At 43.5% G+C, this 22,871-nt stretch overlaps 1 protein-coding gene across 2 annotated transcripts in view; it reads right to left on the minus strand.

The window, feature by feature from the left end:
• Positions 1-22,871, minus strand: part of PLXNC1 (plexin C1) — a 163,484-nt gene that overhangs the window by 38,865 nt on the left and 101,748 nt on the right. For both annotated transcript variants that reach the window (XM_019661264.1, XM_019661265.1), the window contains exons 12-21: positions 22,097-22,184; positions 18,849-19,052; positions 18,550-18,735; positions 15,730-15,832; positions 12,477-12,578; positions 12,079-12,182; positions 8,705-8,743; positions 8,289-8,413; positions 6,608-6,806; positions 561-707 (exon numbers count right to left, since the gene is read on the minus strand). In XM_019661264.1, coding sequence (XP_019516809.1) covers positions 561-707; positions 6,608-6,806; positions 8,289-8,413; positions 8,705-8,743; positions 12,079-12,182; positions 12,477-12,578; positions 15,730-15,832; positions 18,550-18,735; positions 18,849-19,052; positions 22,097-22,184 — 1,297 coding nt within the window. The remainder of the gene's footprint in view (positions 1-560; positions 708-6,607; positions 6,807-8,288; positions 8,414-8,704; positions 8,744-12,078; positions 12,183-12,476; positions 12,579-15,729; positions 15,833-18,549; positions 18,736-18,848; positions 19,053-22,096; positions 22,185-22,871) is intronic.

The raw sequence follows: 22,871 nt of genomic DNA on the forward strand, positions 1-22,871 counted from the left end.
GATTTACAGCATTCCTCTAAAAATATCTATGAGATCACAGACATCAAGTGCATGATACCAAACATTGGTAACTAACCCTGAAAATAAAGCGAGGGCATCATGTTGCATGGGGAACACAGTGGGATTTGTCTTTTGCTATCGTTCTAAAATAAGACGGCCTCAATTTGGTTGAAATATATCTTCACACATTGTCTTCCAGAGCAGAGAGCCATTTGAGAAATTCTGATTGCAATTATAAGTGCTGAATGGGGAGTACTTTGCATTTCCTTTGACGCTGCTGAAAGCTATAAGCAATCTTGATATTAAAATCTTTGGAAATTGATGAGTACCCCAGGCATCATTACAATACTTTCTCCCCCAATCCAAGTAATTACAATCTATTATATGAACACGTGTTAATATTTTATCAACTACTGTTTTTAATTAACTAAACATCTGAGGCTTCCTGCAAGTAGGAATGATATCGTTTCATTTGAAGTGACCCCCCACCCCCAACCACAATCTCTAACTCCCACACAGGCTATTTCCGAGTCTGGATGGAAAGCTTTGCGCAAACATACCACAGTGCTGAATTCCGGAACCTGCCACAGCAGCCAGTCTTCGTTAAGGGTGTACAGAGCCTTGCAAGTGATGACATCAACGGGACCTTTGTTTATTTTCTGGTTCAGCGTTGTCACCAGCAAATAGAACGGCTCTCCAACAGTTTCCTTAGACAAGACACAAAAGCGACAGTTAGCTTTCAGTGGAAGCCACTGTACTTTCCAGAGGATTATAAAGTTTCAGGTCATGGCTGTACGACAGGAGACAGGAGGCAGTGTTTTCTAACAAGCAACAGGAAACGCCCAAGGAAATACATACTGCTCCATTTAGGGTTGGGAGCGAACCTCAGGAAACTGCACCCTCTCCCCAACACATGCACGCGCACACACACACACGCGCGCGCACACACACGCACGCGCGCACGCGCACATGCGCGCGCCCACACACACACACACACACACACACACACACACACACACACACACGAACACGCACGCGCACACACGCACAGTCGGCCGCAAGATGAAGTTCACACAGTAGTTGATCCTTCCCGTATAATGAAGCCTCTGTATGGTACACGAATGGTCATGAGTTAGCTAATGCCTAAGAGTGAGTAGATGCAGAGTTTTAACCTGTGTTTATGCTCCTATTTAATTGCCTTTTTTTTAAAGAAAAACAAAATAAATGGCATTTTCAAAATTTGACTTTGGGGCCGGCCGAGTGGCGCGATGGTTAAGAACTCGCTTGGGATGCCAGAGGGCCCTGGTTTGGATCCCACATATGAGGGCCAGTGACACTGCCCTCCACAGCTAAGATGCTGGACAACAGCTCAACCTGGAGCTGGGCTGCCATGAGTCGCCAGCAATGGCGTAGGCTGCAGCCCCTGTGGCAGTGGGTTGCCATGGGCTACCGTGTGTAGCCAGCAGCCAGTGTGAGCGGCCAGCAGCCGCAGTGAGCGGCGGTCCAGAAGCCGGTGACTGATCTGCCTTGCCAGGGAAGAGCGCAATGATGGTGCCAACTTGGGCCAGTGAAGCAACGTCCTCCACAATTAGATTGAAGAACAAAAAAAAAAATAAACGACAGCAACTTGTCTGTTCCCCTTCCCCCAATTCCCCAGCACTGTTCCCATCCCCCCAATTCCCCAATAAAAATCTTTAAAAAAAAAGAAAAGAAATGCTGTGCTCAATGGAAGGGAGCCTGATGACCCCACCCCACCCCCTTTAAAAAAAAAATTTTGACTTTGGGTGGTGAACACCCAATGCAATTGACAGATGATGCATTATAGAATTGTACACTTGAAACCTATGTAATTTTATTAACCAATGTCACCTCAATACATTTCATTAAAAATTAAAAGAATAAAATGCACAATGATTCGTCATGGTAACCAGAATAAACATAAGCACATTTTAGACATTTGCTGAGGAGGATGCTCTTTGGTGTCAACAGCTTTTCATGAAGGAAGTGCACAACTTGCAGCCATCTCTCGGGCCCCTGTGCAGGCCAGTGCCATGGCATTCCCAGACAGCCTGTGCCGTCCCACCTGAGCACCTCTGCTGGGTGGAGCCACCAATGGGAGTCATCTCCTTTCCTGGCCGGGAGCCAAACCTATGGCTCTAACGCTTTTACCAAACATTGGGCCCACCCTGATGGCTTCTTTCCACACCTCTGCCGAGTGCACTTTTTCCTGGACCAGGGGCTGCCACCCCTGCTGTTATTGAGGTTTGCAGCCACTTCGAGCTTACATAGACTCTGAGCAGCCCAAGTGGGAGGCTCGTGTGTTCTGCTTCTGCTGAGCCTCCCAAGGCACGTGGCCCTGGGTCAACTCTAGTGTATTTGCAAAATAAGAAACCGCCTATGATCAACAGACATTGAACTGAATATGTAAGGGAGGAAGAGCCGGTGCCAGAACCAGGAAGTCAGACTGCCTTAGTGATGATGAAAAGCCAGCCATGTAAAGTGAGACTTCTTTTATGTCCCGTGGGTTCCCCAAACCACCCTGCCCCATCCTTTATATTTACTCCCAGAACATGTGCCCTCCCAGTCCGGGGCTTCCTCTTGCCCCTTCTGCACCCCACCCCACCCCACCCCCGCACCGGGTTCCCTTTATCACTTCTCTCTCCCCTGCTGACACATCCTGGAGTTTGTTCCTTAGTGTGGGGCAGACGTGGAATCTTCAAAAATTTCCCAGGTGGGGCTGGCCAAGTGGCTCAGTTGGTTAAGACCTCGCTCCAAGATTGCTAGCTCTGAGCAACAGGGTCGCCGGTTTGATTCCTGGCCTGAGCTGAGCTGCTGCTGAGCTGCCAACAGGTGACAGGATGGCTCAGCTAAAAAAAAATAAAATTTTCCAGGTGGACAGAGGGTTGGAACTAGTAGGCGACATTTAAACTCCTTTTAGAAACTTCCTTAATTTAGTGGTTCACAACCGTGCTGCTCTCTTCTCTTTCCCGCTGCCCTCTTGGGTAACAGCCTGACCACAAACCTAGAACCTCTACTTCTCCATTCCTCCAGCACACATCAGAGACAGCATGAGTGCCCTTGTGAAGGGCTGGCTGTGCCCACAGAGGCTGGAGGCAGGGAGCCAGGTGGGCTCTCCTGGGCTAGGTGGAGGGGCAGCTAATGACATGATGGTCCTGTAGTCAGGAAATTTTCAGAATTCTCCAGAGTGAAGCAAGGCTGACATCAGTAACAATCTTGTCTTCACTGCTGCCCACGCATGTGGTTCTAACCCTGGATAGTATCCAGAATCCCCTGGGGCTCTCATAAAAATGCTGGTGCCTGGACACTACTTTAGACCAACAACTGGAATCTCTGGAGATGAGGCCTGGGCATCTTAACATGAAGCCAGGTGGCTGGCTTAGGACACCACAGGGCTGGCTGTAAGGTTTCTTTGTCACCACTGAACACCATGTTTAGGTTAGGCACCTGCTGGGGGCTTAGGCATCTTTCCAGAGCAGGGTACACACATCAGTCCAGGAAGCAGAGCCCACCTCGCTGAACTGCCCCCGCCCTTCCCCTCCTGTGATGGCAAGTCGGTGTCCTTTACTGGCCTTTTGTTCGTGAGACTTGACTCGAGCCCTGGCTGAGCCAGAGGCTTTCATGCCCGTGATCTTGTTCCATCCTTCAACCCTCTCCTCACCTGTGAGAAGGTGCCCGCCTCATTGAGGAGGCAGTAATGGGGGTGACTAAGAGCTCTCAAACCCTGGTGCTGTCACATGCTAGCTGTGGGATCCTGGGAAAGTCACATGTATTCTGTATGCCCCAATTACCCCATTGCAAAATGGTCATAAAGGTACTTACCTCACAGGATTAAGGGAGACAAGGTAAGTAAAGCTCTTAGCATGATGTCTGGCACATTCAATAAATGGCAGTTATTAATATTATTACTTTACCCCCAGAGCCTGGGAGGTTCACAGGGGAGAGTTACCTGGAGGTCACAGAGCTAGCGGCGCCCAGTCAAATGTCCGTGGGCTAGGGCAGGAGGACTAGGGATGTCGGAGTCCCACACCCCCTCGGGACCTGGTGGGGGAAGTCAGGCCCTCCACAGCTGAGGGAATTTATTCCACTGAAAACGAAAGCATCGCCCACTGGCTCAATGCCACTTCCTCCCAGTGAGCACACCGCCTCCTCACCACCAAGTGATCAAGACATCCTTCAATCAGCACTGCGAAATTCTGACCCAGAATCCTCTGCTCAAGGGGACCCTTTAGGCTTGAAGCCCAGATTTTCGGAATGCCTCACCCCTTTAATGCCCAAGAGCAGCAAGAACAAGGCACCAGCCAACCCTTGAGGGCCCAGAGTAAGAATCACAAGATCCCAGGAGAAAAAGCCGGAAAGGAATTTAAAACCAATGGCCATGCCCCTCACTTGGTGGGTAGAAAACAGATGCCCAGGTGGAAAGTGCCATGACCAGAGACACACAGCTAGCTGGGGCTGGGGTGAATTTAGAGCCTGAATCTGCAGCATCTAACCAAGACTCCTCATCCAGTGCTCTTTCTCCTACCAAGGGTTCTCAAATGTAGGCCACTTGGAATTACCTGGAGGAGCTTGGAAACCATAGATAATGGGTAAACAAGCTCATGGATAAACCCAGAGCTTCTGGAACTGGGCACTGTGGTGTGGCAGCCGTCAGCCTTTAAGACGAAGAAGCCCCAGGAACTGGGAGGCTCCTGCTGCCTCTGTTCAGTTGTGACTGAAGCTAGGATGGTGGGAAGCAAAAAAATCCACCCCAGAAATAACCGCTCAACACCTCCCCAAAGCATATGATGATTTATACTACGTAAACAGAAAAGAAGGCAGATTTCATTAATCTTAATAAATGGATATGGCCTTGGGAGAGGAAGGGGTTGGTTTAAAAAAAATTGTTGTGCATTTACTTGTGAGATTGCATTAAACATTAAACTAAGCACAGTCTATTTAAAGTGTTGCTTTTGGATCTAAACTTAAGTAGCACTGTTAAAACCTGTGGCATAGCAGTATATCTTATTCAAAGTTTAATTAGATTTCAGAACCAGCTACAAGTACACAATTATGCAGTTTTGCTGGAATCTGGATGGCTGGTGAAATTAAAGAAGGATAAGAACATTCTGTACCGGGGGCCTCAGAGGGCTGAACTGAGGTTGGATTCAACAGGACACTCTCACTCTTCTTTTCCTATTAATATTTTACAATAATAATGGCCAACATTTATGGAGTGCTTACTCAGTGCTGAGCAGTTGCATACATTTTCTCATCTGTGCTTCAGAACAGCTCTAAAATGTTCTTCTAATTCTACAGGTTATAAAACCAAGGCTCAGCCAGGTTGAGAAACCAGCTCGGGGTCTCTAGTCAGCGGTGGATCTAGATTCAGAACAAGCAGGAAGCTCCGAGGTCCACTCTCTCAACCAATGGAATCTGCACCAAGCGTGCGTTGGAAAAGATATTAAGATTCAATTAGATTACAGACAGCCATGCTCTCACAGTGACTCCAACAAAGTGAACTCAAGGGGCTGCTGGCTCTTTGGGGACTTGCTTTAACATGGAAATTGAGCATCATTAGCTTCAGCACATTGGTAGGTGAATAGGTGTTTCCCAGATGCTCAGAAGCCCTGAGAACAGCATGTTCTTTTCAGTATTTGAAATATTCCCTCCACTCAGTACATTTTCTTAAATGGGTCGACTGGGCTCTGGTTGTTAGTGAATGATGTAAAGGTGGGCTCAAAAGTCAATGGGTATAAAATCTCAGTTATGCAAGAGAAATAAGTTCTAGAACTCTGTGTATGACATTGTGCCTATAGATCCTAGCACAGTTTTGTGCACTTAAAAATCTGCTAGGATTTCTTTGGATAGATACCTAAGAGTGGAATTGCTGGGTCATAAGGTAGTTCCATTTCCAGTTTTTTGAGATACCTCCATACTGATTTCAATAGTGGTTGCACCACTCTGCAAGCAATTCTACTCTTAGGTATCTATCTATTAGAAACCCAAGATGCTAGTTCAAAAAAATATATGCACATCTATGTTTATCGCAGCACTATTTACAATAGCCAAGACTTGGAAACAACCGAAATGCCCATCGGTAGACATCTGGATTAAGAAACTGTGGTACATTTATACAATGTAGTATTAATTCGGCCATAAAGAAGAATGAAATCTTACCAATTGCCACAATATGGATGGACCTAGAGAACATTATGCTAAGTGAAATAAGTCAGTCGGAGAAAGACAAATACCATAAGATCTCACTTATATGTGGAATCTAAAGAACTAAACAAATGAGCAAAGTAAACAGAAAAAAAATTTTTTGTTAGGAGGGTAGGCTTCATGTTCATTGTTCTTCCCATAACACAGTTTTTAGAAAGGGAAGAGTCTTACCTGAGGAAGTTCTAACTGAATTATATTTGCATAGGCCAGTTACACAAAAACAATTATTTTCCCCTCTGTGTGGTAAGGACCAGGACTAAAAGCAAGTGAATGCTGATGCCACAGAGAGCTCAAGACTTATCCTGGCAAAGACATCAGCATCTGCTAAAAATAACAGCCTATCATCTTACCTCTGCCAGTGCCGAGGGAGGGATATGAGACTTACCCGCAGAAAACCAGAAAGGCAGACAGACATCCAGTTTGTGAGGAGTTTTTCCACCACGGACTCGGTGCGTCTTAGCATGAGCTTAGGCTGCATGTTACTGCACTGTTCCATCAAGTCCCTGGTCAGCACCTCCAGGATGCTGGTCAGATAGACCAGCTTGGTTTGCAGTGCAATGGTTAAGAAGGAGGCAAACAGACACCTGTTTAAAAATAGAGCCTTTGTTACAACAGCCAAGACATGGAAACAACCTAAGTGTCACCAATAGTTGAATGGATAAAGAAAATGTGGCCTATATACAGGGGGTGCCAAAAAAATGTATACAAGTGGATGCTTTGGTCAACATCACTCAAGCAGTAGTTCACCATAATCAGAAGTGTCTGGACGCTGATGGCAACCACTTTGAGCACCTCTTGTAATTGCAGAAGTCAAACGTGACTTATATTCATCTTTTGTTATCGGTATATGTTGAGTATTACGATTTTAATATAGTTTTCCTTTCTTAAAGTGTGTATACATTGTTTTGGCACCCTCTGTATTTATATATGTGTAAGACAGAATACCAATTTAGCCATAAATAAGAATGAAATCTTGCCATTTGTGACCATATGGATGGACCTTGAGGGCATTATGCTAAGTAAAATAAGTCAGATAGAGAAAGATAAATATGTATGATCTCACTTATGGAAAAAGAGATCAGATTATTTGTGGTTACCAGAGGCAGGGGAAGCGATAAGGGTGGGGGGAATTGGATCAAGGGGGTCAAAAGGTACCAACTTCTAGTTATAAGATAAATAAGAACTAAGAATGTAATGTACAGCATGATGACTATAGCTAACACCGCTATATGATATATTTGAAAATTGTTAAGAGAGTAAATCCTGAAAGTTCTCATCACAAGGAAAAAAAGCATTTTTTAGAAATCTATACGAGATGATGGATGTTAACTAAACTTACTGTGGTAATCATTTTGCAATATATTTAAGTCAAAGCATCATGCTATACACCTTAAACGTATACAGTGCTGTATGTCAGTTATGTCTCAGTAAAACTGAAAGGAAAAAACAAACAAGATATATAAACAGGTGACAAAGAAGCACATTCAAAACAAAACAGAGCCTTGTGTAATGAGGTTGGCCATCAGTTCTGGCTTGCTGGACACAGTTGGTAGTATCCATGGAAGCTCGCAGGGAACGGGGTGTAGTCCTACGGGTGTTTTTTAAAAATGTCTAGTTTCGACCACCTTTGTTTTCCATCCATAAAACCACACACCAATGTTAGGTTAACTTTAGGATGTTTTACGTATCTTCAGCACTTAAACTTTAAACTAGAGTTGTAACAAGGAGTGGCTGTCTCTCCTGAATTTTCAGGGTGTTTTTAAAAATAGAAAATAGCACTTCTGCTTTTTTGATTCAGGACTCGTGTTTCTTCTTGGAGTTGGGTTTTTCAGGGTTTTTTTTTTGGTGGGTGGGGGGAGGGAAGTTGTATGTGTGAGCCTTTAAAATAGAATTTTTGTTCCAGTGGTGTGATCTGACATGGAGATACCATGGATGCATGACCACCCAACCAACTAGCCTGTTCTCAAGACACCAAGTTCAGGTTGTGGTTTGGAAAGAAAATAATGGGCTCTGGTTTTATTTTCTCTACTTAATGACTTTCAAAATATAAACAAATTGACTAATACCTGTCCTTCACTGAAAAGTTCTTCTGCTTTTCAAGGGTGTGGATGACAGTAACAAGGAAACTTTTATTACAAATTAGGGCATCCAAAGCTGTGAGACTCTCATTCTTGTCACTGGCATCTCTGTTCTGGAAAAAAAACATGCAGAGTATAATATGATATGATACAATACAATATAGATAGAATATGGTATAATATAATATAATATAATAATATAATATAATATAATATAAAACTTAAAGTTAGAAAGTAGGTCCACAATGGGTTTTCCAAGACAATGAATTATTTAATATTGAATTCATGATCCCAAAAAACCCACAATAAAAATTCAAAGTAATAATGGAGATGATGATGACGATGATAATAACACTATGAAAGTCAGGCAGTCATGGGCTAAAAATGAAAACTTATAGACTTACATGCATATCCTCAGTGAAGATGTGTGTGAAGCCACCTGACTGAGAGGAAGGAGACACTTTTATTATTCATAACATCCAAAGGAAATGAATAGTGTTTTTTGTTATAATACCCAAGTCCGTTTTAATAAAGTAGACACTATTTGCTAATCTGAAGAGCCCCTGGGCTTATGCTCACTACATAGCCTCTAATACATAATAAATAATTATTCAGCTCTCAAGAAACACCAGTGAATTCTGAAAGCCTCTAAGAAGAATAATTATCCTTGCATCAGTCCCATTTTTGGTAGATGAAGGCGTCTCACACTTTAAAAGCACTGACTCACAGGTAAAGAAGTGGTGGTTAAAGAAGAATATGCAAATGTGCAGACCACTTCTCGAGCCTTGACCTTCAAAGCATAGAAACTGAATCGTGTTGTCAGTTTCTATAAGACTTAGCTGAGTGGTATCTACTGTCTCAATGCACAGTGCTATTCCAGAGGGCGTGGACTGGGGCGATTAAAAGCTAGAATCTGGAGCCAAACCACTTAGGTTCTAGAATCTGGAGCCAAACCACTTGGGTTCCAGTCCTGGTTTCATCACATTCTGGTCACACCACTTGTGACAAGTTATTTAACCTCTCGGTGCCTAACTTTCCTCACCTGCAAAATGGGGACAACAAGGATTCCCACCGCAGGGGCTTGGTGTGAACATAAAATGAATGAGTGCACAGTAAGTTCTCAATGTCAGCTGTTAGGATTGTTTTTATCACGAACGACTTTATCACTGTTGTCCTGCTGGTTTCTACAAATCCTTCTGTGTGCCATGCTACATAGCACCTAGATGTAAACTTGTAAATCTGAGTTTTCCTTTCTAATGTTATCATAAATCTTATTGGAATTCAATGACTAAATTTTTAAAAGCATGCTGAGTAACACTTTACATGAGTCAATAGAATGAAAAATAAACTCAAACATTCAGGTTTATTCTTTCTTTTTTGGGGGCGGATAATAATTGGAACCTTAGGTTATTTGCATATCTTATTAAAGTAAATTTCTTCTGCAGAGAATTTTTGTTTTATAGTTTTAAATTTGTTAGCCTAAGCAAGAAGACCTCATGCTCGCCCCTCGTAATAAGCAGAAAAATCAGACTCTGACTTTGCATTTTCTATTTCCTAATATTTTTCTGGTGAGCCAACTTTCAGTAGACAGGCAGTTTAAACAAACTGACTCTTGACCTTAAATTGGGAAATGTCACCCTGGCTTCTCTAAGACTCCTTCTTCCTTCCATTCAAATTTCCCGTTTTTACTCCTAGAAGATGATCTGTTTCCCCTTATTTCTTGTATCTTCAGCAAAACGAAGAGGTCAATGTCATGAAAAGCAAGGCTTCAAAAGCCAAAACCAGTCAGCAAGGCGAAGAACCAGGAAGTGCTCACATCGTAGCCTCTGCAACCCTACAATTTCCTCTGGATTTTGCCCATTGTTGTCTGGTGGGTTTTAAGCACCCCAAACTCACTCTACCACCCACCCTGCAGGCTTAGGGGTGCGGGCTCCTGAACCCTCAGGAAAGGACCTGACAGGAGGACTTTCTGCAGCCTCCCCTGCATTTCGACTGGTATTGTATCCTTCCTTAATTATTATAAATTCAATGTCAACTTAGGTCTTCTCGATAGGGTTCTGATAAATTTACGCTTGTTTTTCCTGGCTCTTCTGCTCTAATGACTCCTTCCGACTTCAGTGTTTATGGCTTTCTCAGTTGCCTTTCAAAATGACACCCAACCCTGAGTTCAATCAGTTTGGCTTCTTGCAACTTTCTCTCTTCTCCTAAGATAATACAGCAGTTGTTCCTGGGATTTCAAAAAAAAAAAAAATGCTCCGCAACAGTGTTCCTTTGCATTCATCATTCTAGCTTGCTCTGATTACTGAATTGAGAAGATAGGAAAATTTCTTTTTCAGGCCACAGATTACTCTCGTCAGCACTCAAGGGCAACCATTAACTGTAAAAGCCCACGCAGTACTCATGTTGATGCTAGAAATCTCTGTTATTTTATTGCTATTAAATTCTTAATGGGAGTCTCAGCTAGCGGGAAATAGGACTGGTGATGCCACAATTGCTGAGGCTCTGCACCGTCATCCTGAGTCAGGGACTTGAGTTCCCCTCCCTACACAGCACGCGGCTGTAGAAACGGATGAGGTGGCACACGGCAAGTCTTGGTGCCTGGTACTCTTGAAGGACATGTTAAAAAAATACTTTACAAATGCAAAAAGCTATTGATAGCCTTCTTGATTTACAACACTAAGGCTTGGACAAAAAAATATGGTGGGTGTTTTATGGCGGTATCCCAACCTCCAGACACAACGTCACATATCATGGCGTCCACTTCTAGAATCAGAGAGAAACTAGGAATTGCTTACTGCATGGGTCTGAATTTCTGAACTCTAGGCTTCTGGCCAAATGTAGCTGAGAAGCTTCTGGAAGGTGATACAAGCTCTCTTTTGGTTGGAGAGATTTCGGGCTTTGCTTAGAAGACTAGATTTAAACATGATAATTGGTGTCAGTGTGTTCCAGAGGTTGGGCTTCTCTGTAGTCACCAGTTCTGGACAAAAAAGGTAATATGGCGGAGCTGGGGTATCAGGACGTGGAGGTGATGATAAGAGAATGAGTGTACCTCGCCAAAGACTTGGGAGGGTAAATGAAGAAGGCTGAGTGAGTGGGTGAGAAAATGGAGGTGTTAGAACAGAAGTGAGACCGAAAACCCAAAGGGTTAAGTAGACTATTCCTTGGAGACCTAGAATAAATCCATCATTTCGTGCAGCTATTTCTACTAAATGAAGATGATACGAACTGATTAGCTAAAAAATAACTACTGAAGAGAACCATAAAAACTCTGCATTGCTAAAAACTGCTGTTACCAACTCAAATTCTACACATGTCTACTTTCCTCCCTCTCGGCCAGTAGTACTTTCCATTTCCGATTGAGAAGTAATAGTGAATAATCTAGTAGCTGCAATGTAAGTCATGCAGATAAACACGACAAATTGTCCAGACCGCAATTTATTGATTTTTAAATAAACTAGCTTGCTTCCCAGCTACAAATTCAGGTCTAAACTGGTAGCGAAATAAAGCAAAAATCATCACTCTGAACTTCCGTCCCTCCTAGGTTTTTGTTACTGGACAAAGAGTAATTGTCAGTGACCCATCACTGCTTTACACCCTAATCAATCCAATTAATAATTATCCTCCTCCCTGCTCTGCCCACACTTAAGCCATTATTTTGTACCAAGCACATTATCTACAGCTGCCTTAGAAGCAAACACCCGTTTTTTTAACAATAGCAACAAGCACCTTCATTATTATTCAAGGCTCAACCTTAGGAATATGATCAATGCTCTTTTACCTCAGGGAAGAAAGTTCTCAGAGCAAAATGTTTGTAGTCTAGGAAGGGAACAGTTCCAAAACTATCAACCACATCCAATTTATCCATCTGCAGCTCAGCAAAGCCTGCAAAACAGAATCCCAAGAGCAATATTTTAACTAAACAAACAATGGATAAGATCTTCTGCTGTTTTGTCTAACACCGAGTATGACCTTGGTTTTCATTAAAGAAGAAACAATAGATAATTACTTGGTTGGCTGCAGAGAAGAGCTGAAATAAAACACAAAGTCAGGCCCATACCCTGCTGTTCAGTTGTCTTCTATTATACAAACACTTCTCATTACTGCAGCCGTCTCCATGTAAGGGTGAAGGAAAAACAAAAAACAACGCTTGTTTTTTGAGAAAATTTTGGAGCCTACCATCACGTATCTCTTTCCGTAGCTCGCTCTCCAAGAGCTCCAGCTGTTGGCTCTGTTTGCGACTTAGCTCCTTCGATTTGTGCCTGGTCACCCCCACGGCCACTGAGAAGACAGAGATCTAGCATCAGTATGACATGTTAACTTAAAAAACAAAAAGAAAACTGAAAATCAACCTTTGAGGTTCCTTTAGAGAGAGAATGGCATTTAAGAGGTGGAATTTATAAAAAGGAAAATTCCCTGTGAGGGGTCACTCTGAAGAGGAAGATGCTAAAATGCAACAGAAAAACAACAATCCCCAACACACAAAACCCCACTCATCTTAAAAGTGGAAACTAAATCAAATAACCTTCACTTATAGCGAAAGATCCCAGTCGGCTGAAAAGTAATGAAACAAGCCAAGTTTCCCTATAACCACAGATCACTTATATTGTTCCACTTTTTTGTTTGTTTGTTTGTTTCTATCCTGGAGAAATAAAGTTGAGCTGCAAATGCAGAAAGGAGCTACAGATTCATGGTTAGCTGCATAAGCCAAACTTGTGGAGATAAAATGGGGTGACATGATGAGTAGTCCACAATGAAACCCCGTATTTGGATATTGCTTCTTTCTCCACTTCATCTTGCTTCTAATTGTGCTGTAGAGGCACTAAACCAAACAGGTTCGGTGCTAGGGTTCATGTCCCCACTCTGTCATTTACTAGCTGTGTGACCTCAGGTACATCCCTTAGCATCTCTGTGCCTGGCTGCCTGATCTGTCAAAGTGCCTACCTCATGGTGATACTGAGAGGATTACAGAAGTAACTCACAGAAAGCACTGAGAACATTAAAAAAAAAATACTCAACAATTGTCAACTATCACTATTTTATTCTAGAAAGTTTTTCTTCTTTTAATAGAAATTGCATGATAAAAGGATGCTGCTACCAGTAGATGAGAATGATGCTGGAGGAAACAAAATTAAGTACAGTTCTTCCCTGGACCACTTTGTAAAGTGAAGGCTTAATCGTAATATGCATTGTACATCTCCCAGAAAGGGTGGGGCATGCAGTGATTCCCAAATTTACTTGACTGTGGAACCCCTTTTCCCAGGAGCATTATTTAGGACTATTGTTCTTCAGGTTGCAATTTGGGCAACACTGGCTCACTGCATGTAAAGGGAGCTAGCGGGCCACATCTACAAAGCAGTGAGTTTGTCACGGCTAAAATCGCCAGGGGAAGCCACAGTCAGATGTTCTGTAGGTGGCAGGCCTAGGCCAGGTGTGTTGAATGTTTTCACTGGTGATGTGATTGATGGACTGAGAAGTTCACTTTCTCCAGCTGCTGATGACACGTGCCTCCCTGGAATCATGGGAAGAAGGGGATGAGAATTTTAAAGGAATCTGTAGATTCCAATGAAGCCAAAGGCAACATGTCAAATTGAGACCACTTCACCTTAAAGAGCATAAACAATCTTTACAAAAAAAGTGCAGGGACAGGAAGAAAGAAGTCACAGGTTTCTAGTAAGCCACAACGTGGACATGAATTTAGGGTGAGACTGTTATATCTACAGCAGTTTAGTAGCAGCGGATTTTCAAAGTGGAGTCCAGCATTTAGAATTTACAAGTAATCTTTTTTTTAAATTAAAGTTTATCGGAGTGACAATTGTTAGCAATGTTACATAGGTTTTAAATGTACAATTCTGTAATGCATTATCTATATATCACATTGTGTGTTCACGACCCAGAGTCAGTTCTCCTTCCATCACCATATATTTGACCCTGTTCACCTTCATCTACCACCCCCTCTCTCCTTACCCTCTAGTAACCACTAAACTATTGTCTGTGTCTGTGAGTTTTGTTTCTTCATTTGTTTTTCTTGTTCTTTTGTTGTAAGTCAGACAGAAAAAGTGGAAAGCCATATGATTTCACTGATATGTGGTATATAAAACTGAAAACAAATAATCTTCTTACTTGAAGCCCGCACCAGCCAGGACTTTATCAAAATATCAACCCCAATTCTGGATTCCAGATACATAACAGGGGGTAGGTAACTTGGAGAGAGCATAAACAATTACCTGAAATGATCATCAACAGGGTCTCTGCAAAATTAGTTCATTCCATTAGGCCAGTTAATCATACACATTAATCTTTCCCTCACTGGATTGGGAACCACCCAAGACAAAGGACTAGGCTCACCTTCCATAGCTCCACAGACTGGCACAGTTATTAGCCACATAACAGCTGCTCAGTAAACACAAGGTAAACGGAAGCAGAGATGCATGAGTGCATGTGTGAGGGAGTGAGTGTCTGGAAGAAGACATTAGCAACAATTAACAGAAAACCTTAGGAAGGCAATGCCTGTGTTCAATCAAGGAAGATGAGGTGCTACATTAGTGTGGGGAAAAATTCTTTTTTCTAAGAAGACAAGGGGAAACAACATTAAAATGAAAAGCAGCTCAGCACTAGAGGTCACAAACTGAATGGCTCCAGGTACCAGGTACATAGATGTGTTACGTGACCTGGGTGGAGACAATAGGGAGTGGTGGAGACTGCGGCAAAACCTCGCTGAACCTGTGCCCTCTCACAAGTGGTAGCTGCTCTTCAGCTCCAGCAAAGTGATGCTATGGGAAAATGGGGCTCCAACGACTCGGAGCTTTCAAGTTTTCAAGAGGTTTGTAAAAATGTGAATCACCTAATTTTAAAATATTGTCAACTACTTCGAAGTTTAAAAAAAAAAAATGCTGTGTGGGTCAAACGAAACACATCGGTAGGCCAGATTCCGCCAGTGAGGCGACCACCATGGATCGCTGTGCCTGGATAAGCCTTGCAACATTTCACTAGATGGCATGGATCACACTTCTAAAATATGGTTCTGCCAGGAAAAGCAGGGCTGGGGTGGGGTGAGGGGCAGGATGGCAGAAGGAGGTGGCAGGTTGAGGTGATCAAGTCATGGGAGTCCAAAATCTCAGAAGAATTCTGAGGGAGTCAGTGGGACATCTGTTATCACAATTCAAAGGATTGGGGAAGCAATGTGGATTCGATGTCTCAGACACCGAGATAGTGTCTTTGTAATCCAGCCTTTTATTCATAAAGCATCCTAAAAATGTTTAGGAAGCCCTTAACGTGTGCCTATTATTCCTGTCCCAAAGTTTTAATTTGGGTTTTCATCCATTAATACTTCAGTGAAGCAAACAGCCTGTGAGAGGTGGATGGAAGTCGGCCTGCCTGATGAAAGGCCCCAGGGAATCATTTCTCTGACAAAGTTAAACTGGGCACTTACCAAAAATGACAATCACGAGCAGGATGGGAAGACCAATCAGATAATACAAAGTGGAAACAACGGACTCCTGCTTGACGTACAGCTCCAAGTTTCCCAGTTTCACCTGATGGGACAGAGTGTCATTAGTGTCAATCGAGTTGGGTACCATATGCATGTACACAATTTTCTCCCCCAAATGGTTTTCCCCAAGATACAAAAAGAGTTGGCAAGCTAGGCAGGATATCTGAGTTCAAGTCCAATCTCTGGGACAGATTAGTTATGTGACTTTGAGCCAACGAAGAACATTCACTATATCTTGGTTTCCAGGTATTTCAATTGAGGTGTGCTGGACTAGATCTAGAGATTTTAAACTTTGGTCTTCTTTGCCTTGGGGGTTTAAAGAGGTGGTAACCTGAGAGTGAGAAGCCCCTTACCCCTTGACTAAGGAAGCAACTCGACTTTTATCTCTTCTACATCTTACACTTTCTTGGCCGGTCTATTTTGAATGAACCATTCTGTGCAAAAACCAGTTTGTCAATACTGCCTCAATGGTCCCTGAGGGCCTTTTCCAATTTTAGTATTTGGCTATAAAAATTTTGTAAAGGGAAAAACTCTATATCAAGCCTTCTTTTGCATCGACACACACGAGTATGAAGGCACATTTACATCCCGGGAGCCACGGCTGCCCTGATGGAGGCATCTGAGCAAAGTGGCCATAGTACAGACTCTGGACCAGGGAGCCCAGGTCCCAAATCCCAGCTTTGCCACCTACTCTCCTTACCAGCTGTGGGAGCTTGAGACAGTTATTCAACCACCCAGTCCTCCCTTTCCCTGTCTTTAAAGTGTTGATAGCACCTCTGTAGAGCTGTCATGAAGACTAAATGTGCTGTATCATTTAAGTACTCATGGCGCTCCTGCTCAAAAAACTCTTTAGTGCCTCCCCAGAGCTCAAAGCCAAGGCCTCCCGATGGCCATGGCCGACAAGTTCCTAATAATCTGTCAGCTCTCCCCGCTCCCGCCATTAGCTCTCCCGCTCCCTCCGAATACTCCCCCTTTTTCCCTCCACTCCAGCCACGCTGGCCTCCTTGTTGCTTCTTAAACACGCCAGGTAGGCTCCCCACTCAGGTCCTTGCAGGTTCTCTCCACTCGGGCACTCCGCTCCAGACAGCCCACAGCTCATTCCTGCCTTCTCCTTGAGCTCCTTACGCTAATGGCATCTTTTTTTTTTTTTTTAAGATTTTTATTGGGGAATTGGGGGAGAGGAACAGCATTGGGGAATTGGGGAAGGGGAACAGACAAGTTGCTGTCCTTTTGTTCTTCAGTCTAGTTGTGGAGGACATTGCTTCATTGGCCCAAGCTGGCACCATCATTGCGCTCTTCCCGGGCGAGGCAGATTGGTCACCGGCCACTGGACGGCCGCTCATGGCAGCTCACGGCAGCTCACGCTGGCTGCCAGGCACTCACAGTAGCTCACGGCAGCCCACTGCAGCTTCACTGCAGCCTACACCGATGCCAGCGACTCACAGCAGCCCAGCTCCAGGTTGAGCTGTTGTTCAGCATCTTAGCTGTAGAGGGCAGTGTCACTAGCCCTCATGTGGGATCTGAACCGGGGCCCTGCTGCTCAGAGCCGGCATCCCAAGTCAACTCTTAACCAACACACCACTCAGCCGGCCCACCAATGGCATCTTTACAGGGAGACCATTTCCACCCACTATTGTGAAACTGACAGCACTGCCCCCAGGCTCCTATTCCCCTCCCTGCCTCATTGTTCTCCATAACAGTTACCACCATCTAATGCATTTTTAATTTATTTTCTTTGCTTTGTATCTCTTTAGGTAATCACCATAAATATAGGGGTGTTTTGTTTTTTTTGTCTGTTTTCTTCTCTGCTCTCTCCCCACCACAGTGGAGGCACTTAGGAACTATTTCATGGATAATGAAGAATGCTAGTATTTGCCCTTCTCACCTAACTGGACAGGCGGGGAGCACTGGTGAGTTTAGGTGTTGTTATTGATTTGATAATGATTATTACCACCTTTATGATACAACAGATAGACAAAGGGGGGCTTGGTGAAGCTAAGTGACTTATCTAAGGCCACACAGCTATTAACTGGTACAGCTGGGATATGAACTCATTTTTGTTTTGCTTTCTTGTCTGATGTTCTTTTTTCTTGTCCTTTATCCAATTATTTATGGCTATAGAACATAAAGCATTTTGTGGTGCGGGGGGTAGACTAGCGGAGCCTCATAGGGCATGAACACTATAAAGGGAGAATTCTAATATGTTTCCCTTCCCCCTGGCCTCACATCTTTATTGGGGAACATAAATATACCAGTGCTGGGACCCTCAAACATGTCTGGGAAAAGATTCATTGCAGCAAATATGACTTCACGCTGGAGGAAGCAGCCCAGCAGCCATAGATTATCCCGTGTCCATGAGACCCAAACGTTCCTCTGATGTGAAGAGGCCCCGTCTGGGGTTTCTGCTAAGACATGTCACCTTGGCGTTTGGGAAAACAATGACAGCTCATTTGTCAAGGGGTGTGGAGATTCTGCTTGCAGATGCTACAGTCTCAACGTATGGCTAGAACAAAGCTATCAAGACTCATTAGCATTACAGACAATGGTATGTTCAACGCTCTGACATTCGAATAGACACGTGATGAATTCTGGCAGCTACCTGGAGGAATTTTGCTTGGGCCTGCAATAAGGGCTTTGAGCATCTTCTATTTAAAGTGAAGATCTAAAGCTCCAAGAGAGAGTCCATTCTGGTTTCTGGTTTAGCCAAGGAATTCCCCCCAAGAAGGTAAAACTAACAGGGAGAATTGTCAGGTGACTTACTCGAACTTTCTGGGAAGAGGAGGCAATGCTGTTTGCAGTTCTGATGCCTTTAATTTTGCAGAGGATGGTGGTGAGATCTTGATTTCTGGTAATGTTTTCAAAGTTGCAATTTAATTGCTTATTTTCCCCGTGGAAGAGAGTAATTTCAATGTCTTTCTGGGAAATGTTGAAGTTATCATTTTCTTTCTGTGAAGAACAAAGCGAAGATGAAGAAATCAGGGTGCACGTGACAACTCACAAACATAAGCACACCTTTCCAGTCGAGGGGGCACAGCTCACAAGAAGAAAGGGAAACGTACTAGAATTTTCACTTCCAATTCTGTGTCCACCTCGGGGTCAACCCGATACCCTGTAAATTGGGGGTCTTCCAGATACTGCAAGCTTCCACAATCCAAGTAGGTCTCTTGAACTCTCAGCTTCACAGTGACATTCGTACGCACTTTTGAACTCTTTAAACTGGGTGCTAAGAAGCTGCAGTTAGTCGCCACACAATATTCAGAGACCTGAGGGAGAAGAAAAGAGCATTTAACAACTTCATGAATGAATTCCAGCTCTGGGATTTAAGAACTAAATGACCCAAGCAACTGAACTTCTTTGTGCTTCTGTTTTCTCACCTGTAAAATGGGATAACAATATTGTCTGCCTCACAGGACTGAATTAATCCTACATCAAATGAAATGAGATGAGGGCTCATTAAATTATATAAGGGCTACATTAAATGAGATTATCCACGAAAAAAATGCTTAGCTTCGTGCCTGGCACACAGTAGAGCTCAACAAATGCTAGCGATTATTATTCTTAATGACAACGAAAGCAGCCAGAAAGTAATGCAATGGGGACAAAATGGTACCCAAAAAGAAGTAGGCTAGAGAAAGGGGAAGACTTTGCACCAACAGGCCTGTGTGTCCTTCAAGCCATCAAGGCAGAGTCCTGGGAAACTCCAGGAAGGGGAGACAAGAACCCTGCAAGCGGCTGCTGAGTCACTGTTTGTTGGGGAACCTTCTGTAGCACTTTAGCAGAAATCACTAACCACAAGGAGGAAAAGGCTTTGCAAGCCTAACAGAAAATAGGGGAAAACAAAATTAAAAGGGACAACGCGTCCCTTGTGACATGAAGAGCATGAAAACCGGAAACAATGCAGAACGTATGGCCTACTTTACAGGTTTATTTCTAAAAAGCAAACAAACATAAATACTGTCATTTTCAGGCATGCAAATGCCTGAAAGCTGCTGGGAAAAGGAGGCTGACAAATGTTTTAAAGAAGAGCAATAAAACTTACGAAAAGAAATTGGTCAGATGGGGAGTTTTCCTTTTTTAATTTTTCTCTAATATTGGAGTGTAACAAAGAGGGTACGATAGGTAATCGGTGGGATTACACCAATTGCGAAGGGCTGAGATTTGGACAAGCAACACCTCCTTCCCTCTTAACGCCTTTCCAAACGACAGCCCCAGTCTCCTGTTCACATCCTGATACAGTGATGAAAACCACCCACCCCACTGTCTCTCCCTTCGCAGCAGCTGTGACCCCAGAAGGTTGGCTTCTTTTTAGAGATGTTTTCCAGAAAGATTACCGGTGACAGGGTCACCCTAGCCTCATTATTCTCAAGTCAGTTTCCGCACTAACGACTAGCTCCCACTACTGGAAATGCTTTTTCGCTAGTTTCCAGGCAACTGCTTGGTCACTCTCACTAGCCATCTTATTTGCTTTCGCTCCTTAAAATGAAGCGACTCTGCAGGATTCCAAACTAGATGCTCTTCTCCTCTTCCTCTGCACTCTCACTCCCATGAAGTTGTTCTCATTCTGCCTTTATGACAACTCTAGAAACGTGACACAATCATCTCGAGCTCCCCACTCTCCCCATCATGCTAGACCTGCCCTACTGACCACAGCCCAACAGACAGCTCAGCCAGGGGCCCTGCTCACATCCCAAACACATCTGGACTTGGCGTCAGCATTCTCACTGGTCTCCTGACCTTTTTTACAGTTACTGCTTCTCCAAACTCTCGCATGCACCCTTGCCAAAATAATCCTCATAAAGGGTACATATACTCATGTCACTTCCTGCTAAAACCCTTCAATTCCCCGCCCCCCCCCAGACTTCAGGGCAGTTTTCATTCTGACGCTCTCTCGTAGCCCCAGTTTTCCAGCCATCCCTCTCGCTCATTCCTGACACATCCTTAGGCTCCAGCTGAGCACGACTGACATATTCCCACAGTGGCCAGGGAGTAACCTGACCTTCTCCTCTGCACCTGAAATTGCCTCCCTGCTCCCACCCATCCATGTCCTACCCGTCTTGCTCCACTCTGCAGACATTCCTAATTCCATCCATATTTAATTTCCCCTTCATGTAGAAATATACTTACGGGATTTCTGAGCTGGAAGGGGACCAGGGGACCTAGATTTTGAGGACATTCTGTGCTCTCAGCTTTCAACCCCAGTGCAGATTTGCTCTCTTACTCCATGAAGGCAATGTGCCTATCTTGTTTGTCTTTTTTCCCTGAACCAATTAAAGTGTTTTGCCCATAGTAGGTGCACAATAAGTTCTATTTGATCTAGAAACATCAGTGAGGAGGGAGAGCAAGTCCACTTACAAATGCAGGCAATGTCTCTGGTCAGAGGGTCAGTCTATGCAAACAATTCAATGGGACGTGTTCACATCATGGAGACGTGGCCTGGAATCAGATACAATGTGAGGCTTGGAACTGGCTTTGATGTGTGTCAGTAGGTGGACATGTGTATGACAAGGCTGTAAGGATGACTTAGGAAGGCACCCTGTATGTAGGTATGAACCCACACTGGTCCCGAGCAGGGGCCAGGTCTGTGGCGAGCCTGCCAGCTTCGACAGGAAGTGGTGAGGTTGCACCCTGGAGAGGCTGCTCCCTTCACATGGGGAAAGCATTCAGGAAGGGTTCAGAAGTGCACTCAGAGGCCCCAACCTGTATCTGAAATCCATCATTTCCTGTCACGAGACCTGTGACTCCTGTTGGTGTAAGAACTGGGTGAGGGATGGGCACCACACCACTGTGTGGGGAGACGAAAGGCAGGCGGAGGTGAGGTCAGAAGGAAGGGACCAAACTGGGTCAAAGAGACAATGGCAAGAGAAGAAGCCTACGACAAGATCTCTGGGACTTTAGTGGGTCACTAAACCTCTGAACCGCAGTTATCTGTGCAAAGGGAACACCACCTACTCTTCACAGAAATGCTATTCTTCTTTACATCTCGGCTTCGCCACTCACAAGGCATTTTCACACATAGTCATAAACACTGCCTCATTAAAGCGACTTGCCATAAGTCACACATGGAGGAATGGCAGGTCTTCTCACACCAAGTTAATTCCTTTTTTCTCTGTGCCACAACTTGAAATACTCAACTACAAGTACAAGGTCTTATTATTTCTATTACAGCATATGGTATAGATCATGCAACAGGTAAAAGCATATAATATCACAAAGACACAGAAACAAATGATATCCCCGAATATATTTCAGTGTGATAAAAACAAAAGCATCCTTTAAAATAACTATTACAAAGCAGCCAAAGACTTACATTTATGTTTCCTTTTAACTCGTGTGAAATGATTAAGTTGTCAATGACATCAAAATTTCTGCCCTCGATGGTTATATTTTGACCACCACTGCAAGCAAAAAAGCAACAATAGGAGTTTCATAATAAACACATAGGCATTTTACATTTATGAACAAAGTTATCAACTTATTCACACTTAATATTAAACTCATTTATGCTTGAGAGCAAATTAACAAATTTTAATTTCAAATGCAGAACCATTTTAGAAGTCTTTTAATGATACTGGCTAGAAAGTCATAGTTTTTAAAATACATAAATGTAAAAATTCACATCAGATACGGTTGTAATTTGTAAGAAAACGCCCAAACTCTTTTACAGAATTTTGAGTTTTGTTATGTTACATTGCCACATATAATCAGATCATCAAATGTACCTTGAAAAGGTTTGACTAAACAGAGTTCTGTTTGATTGCTGCTTAATCCATATGAAGATTCTTCAATCTAACAGTTTTCAAAATCAAACTCCCAACCTACCAATTATATCTTATTTAGGGAGACAGGCAACACTTTGGGCAGGGTAAAATTATAAACGACATTAAAAGTAGGTATTCGTATTTGGTGAACCCCATAAATAACAGCTCCATTCTATCTGTCCAGAACCAAGCCAAATGATTTCACATATTCTCAGCACATAATCTCATGTAAGCAAAGTGGTCATTAAATGTGAAATAAACAGCTGTCCACAGCTCTGGCTGCCCTCACATCCTCATTCATGTAGGTCACTAGACACTCATTCC

This window comes from Hipposideros armiger, unplaced genomic scaffold (assembly GCF_001890085.2).
Source record: "Hipposideros armiger isolate ML-2016 unplaced genomic scaffold, ASM189008v1 scaffold_342, whole genome shotgun sequence".
NCBI classification, from domain to species: Eukaryota; Metazoa; Chordata; class Mammalia; order Chiroptera; family Hipposideridae; genus Hipposideros; species Hipposideros armiger.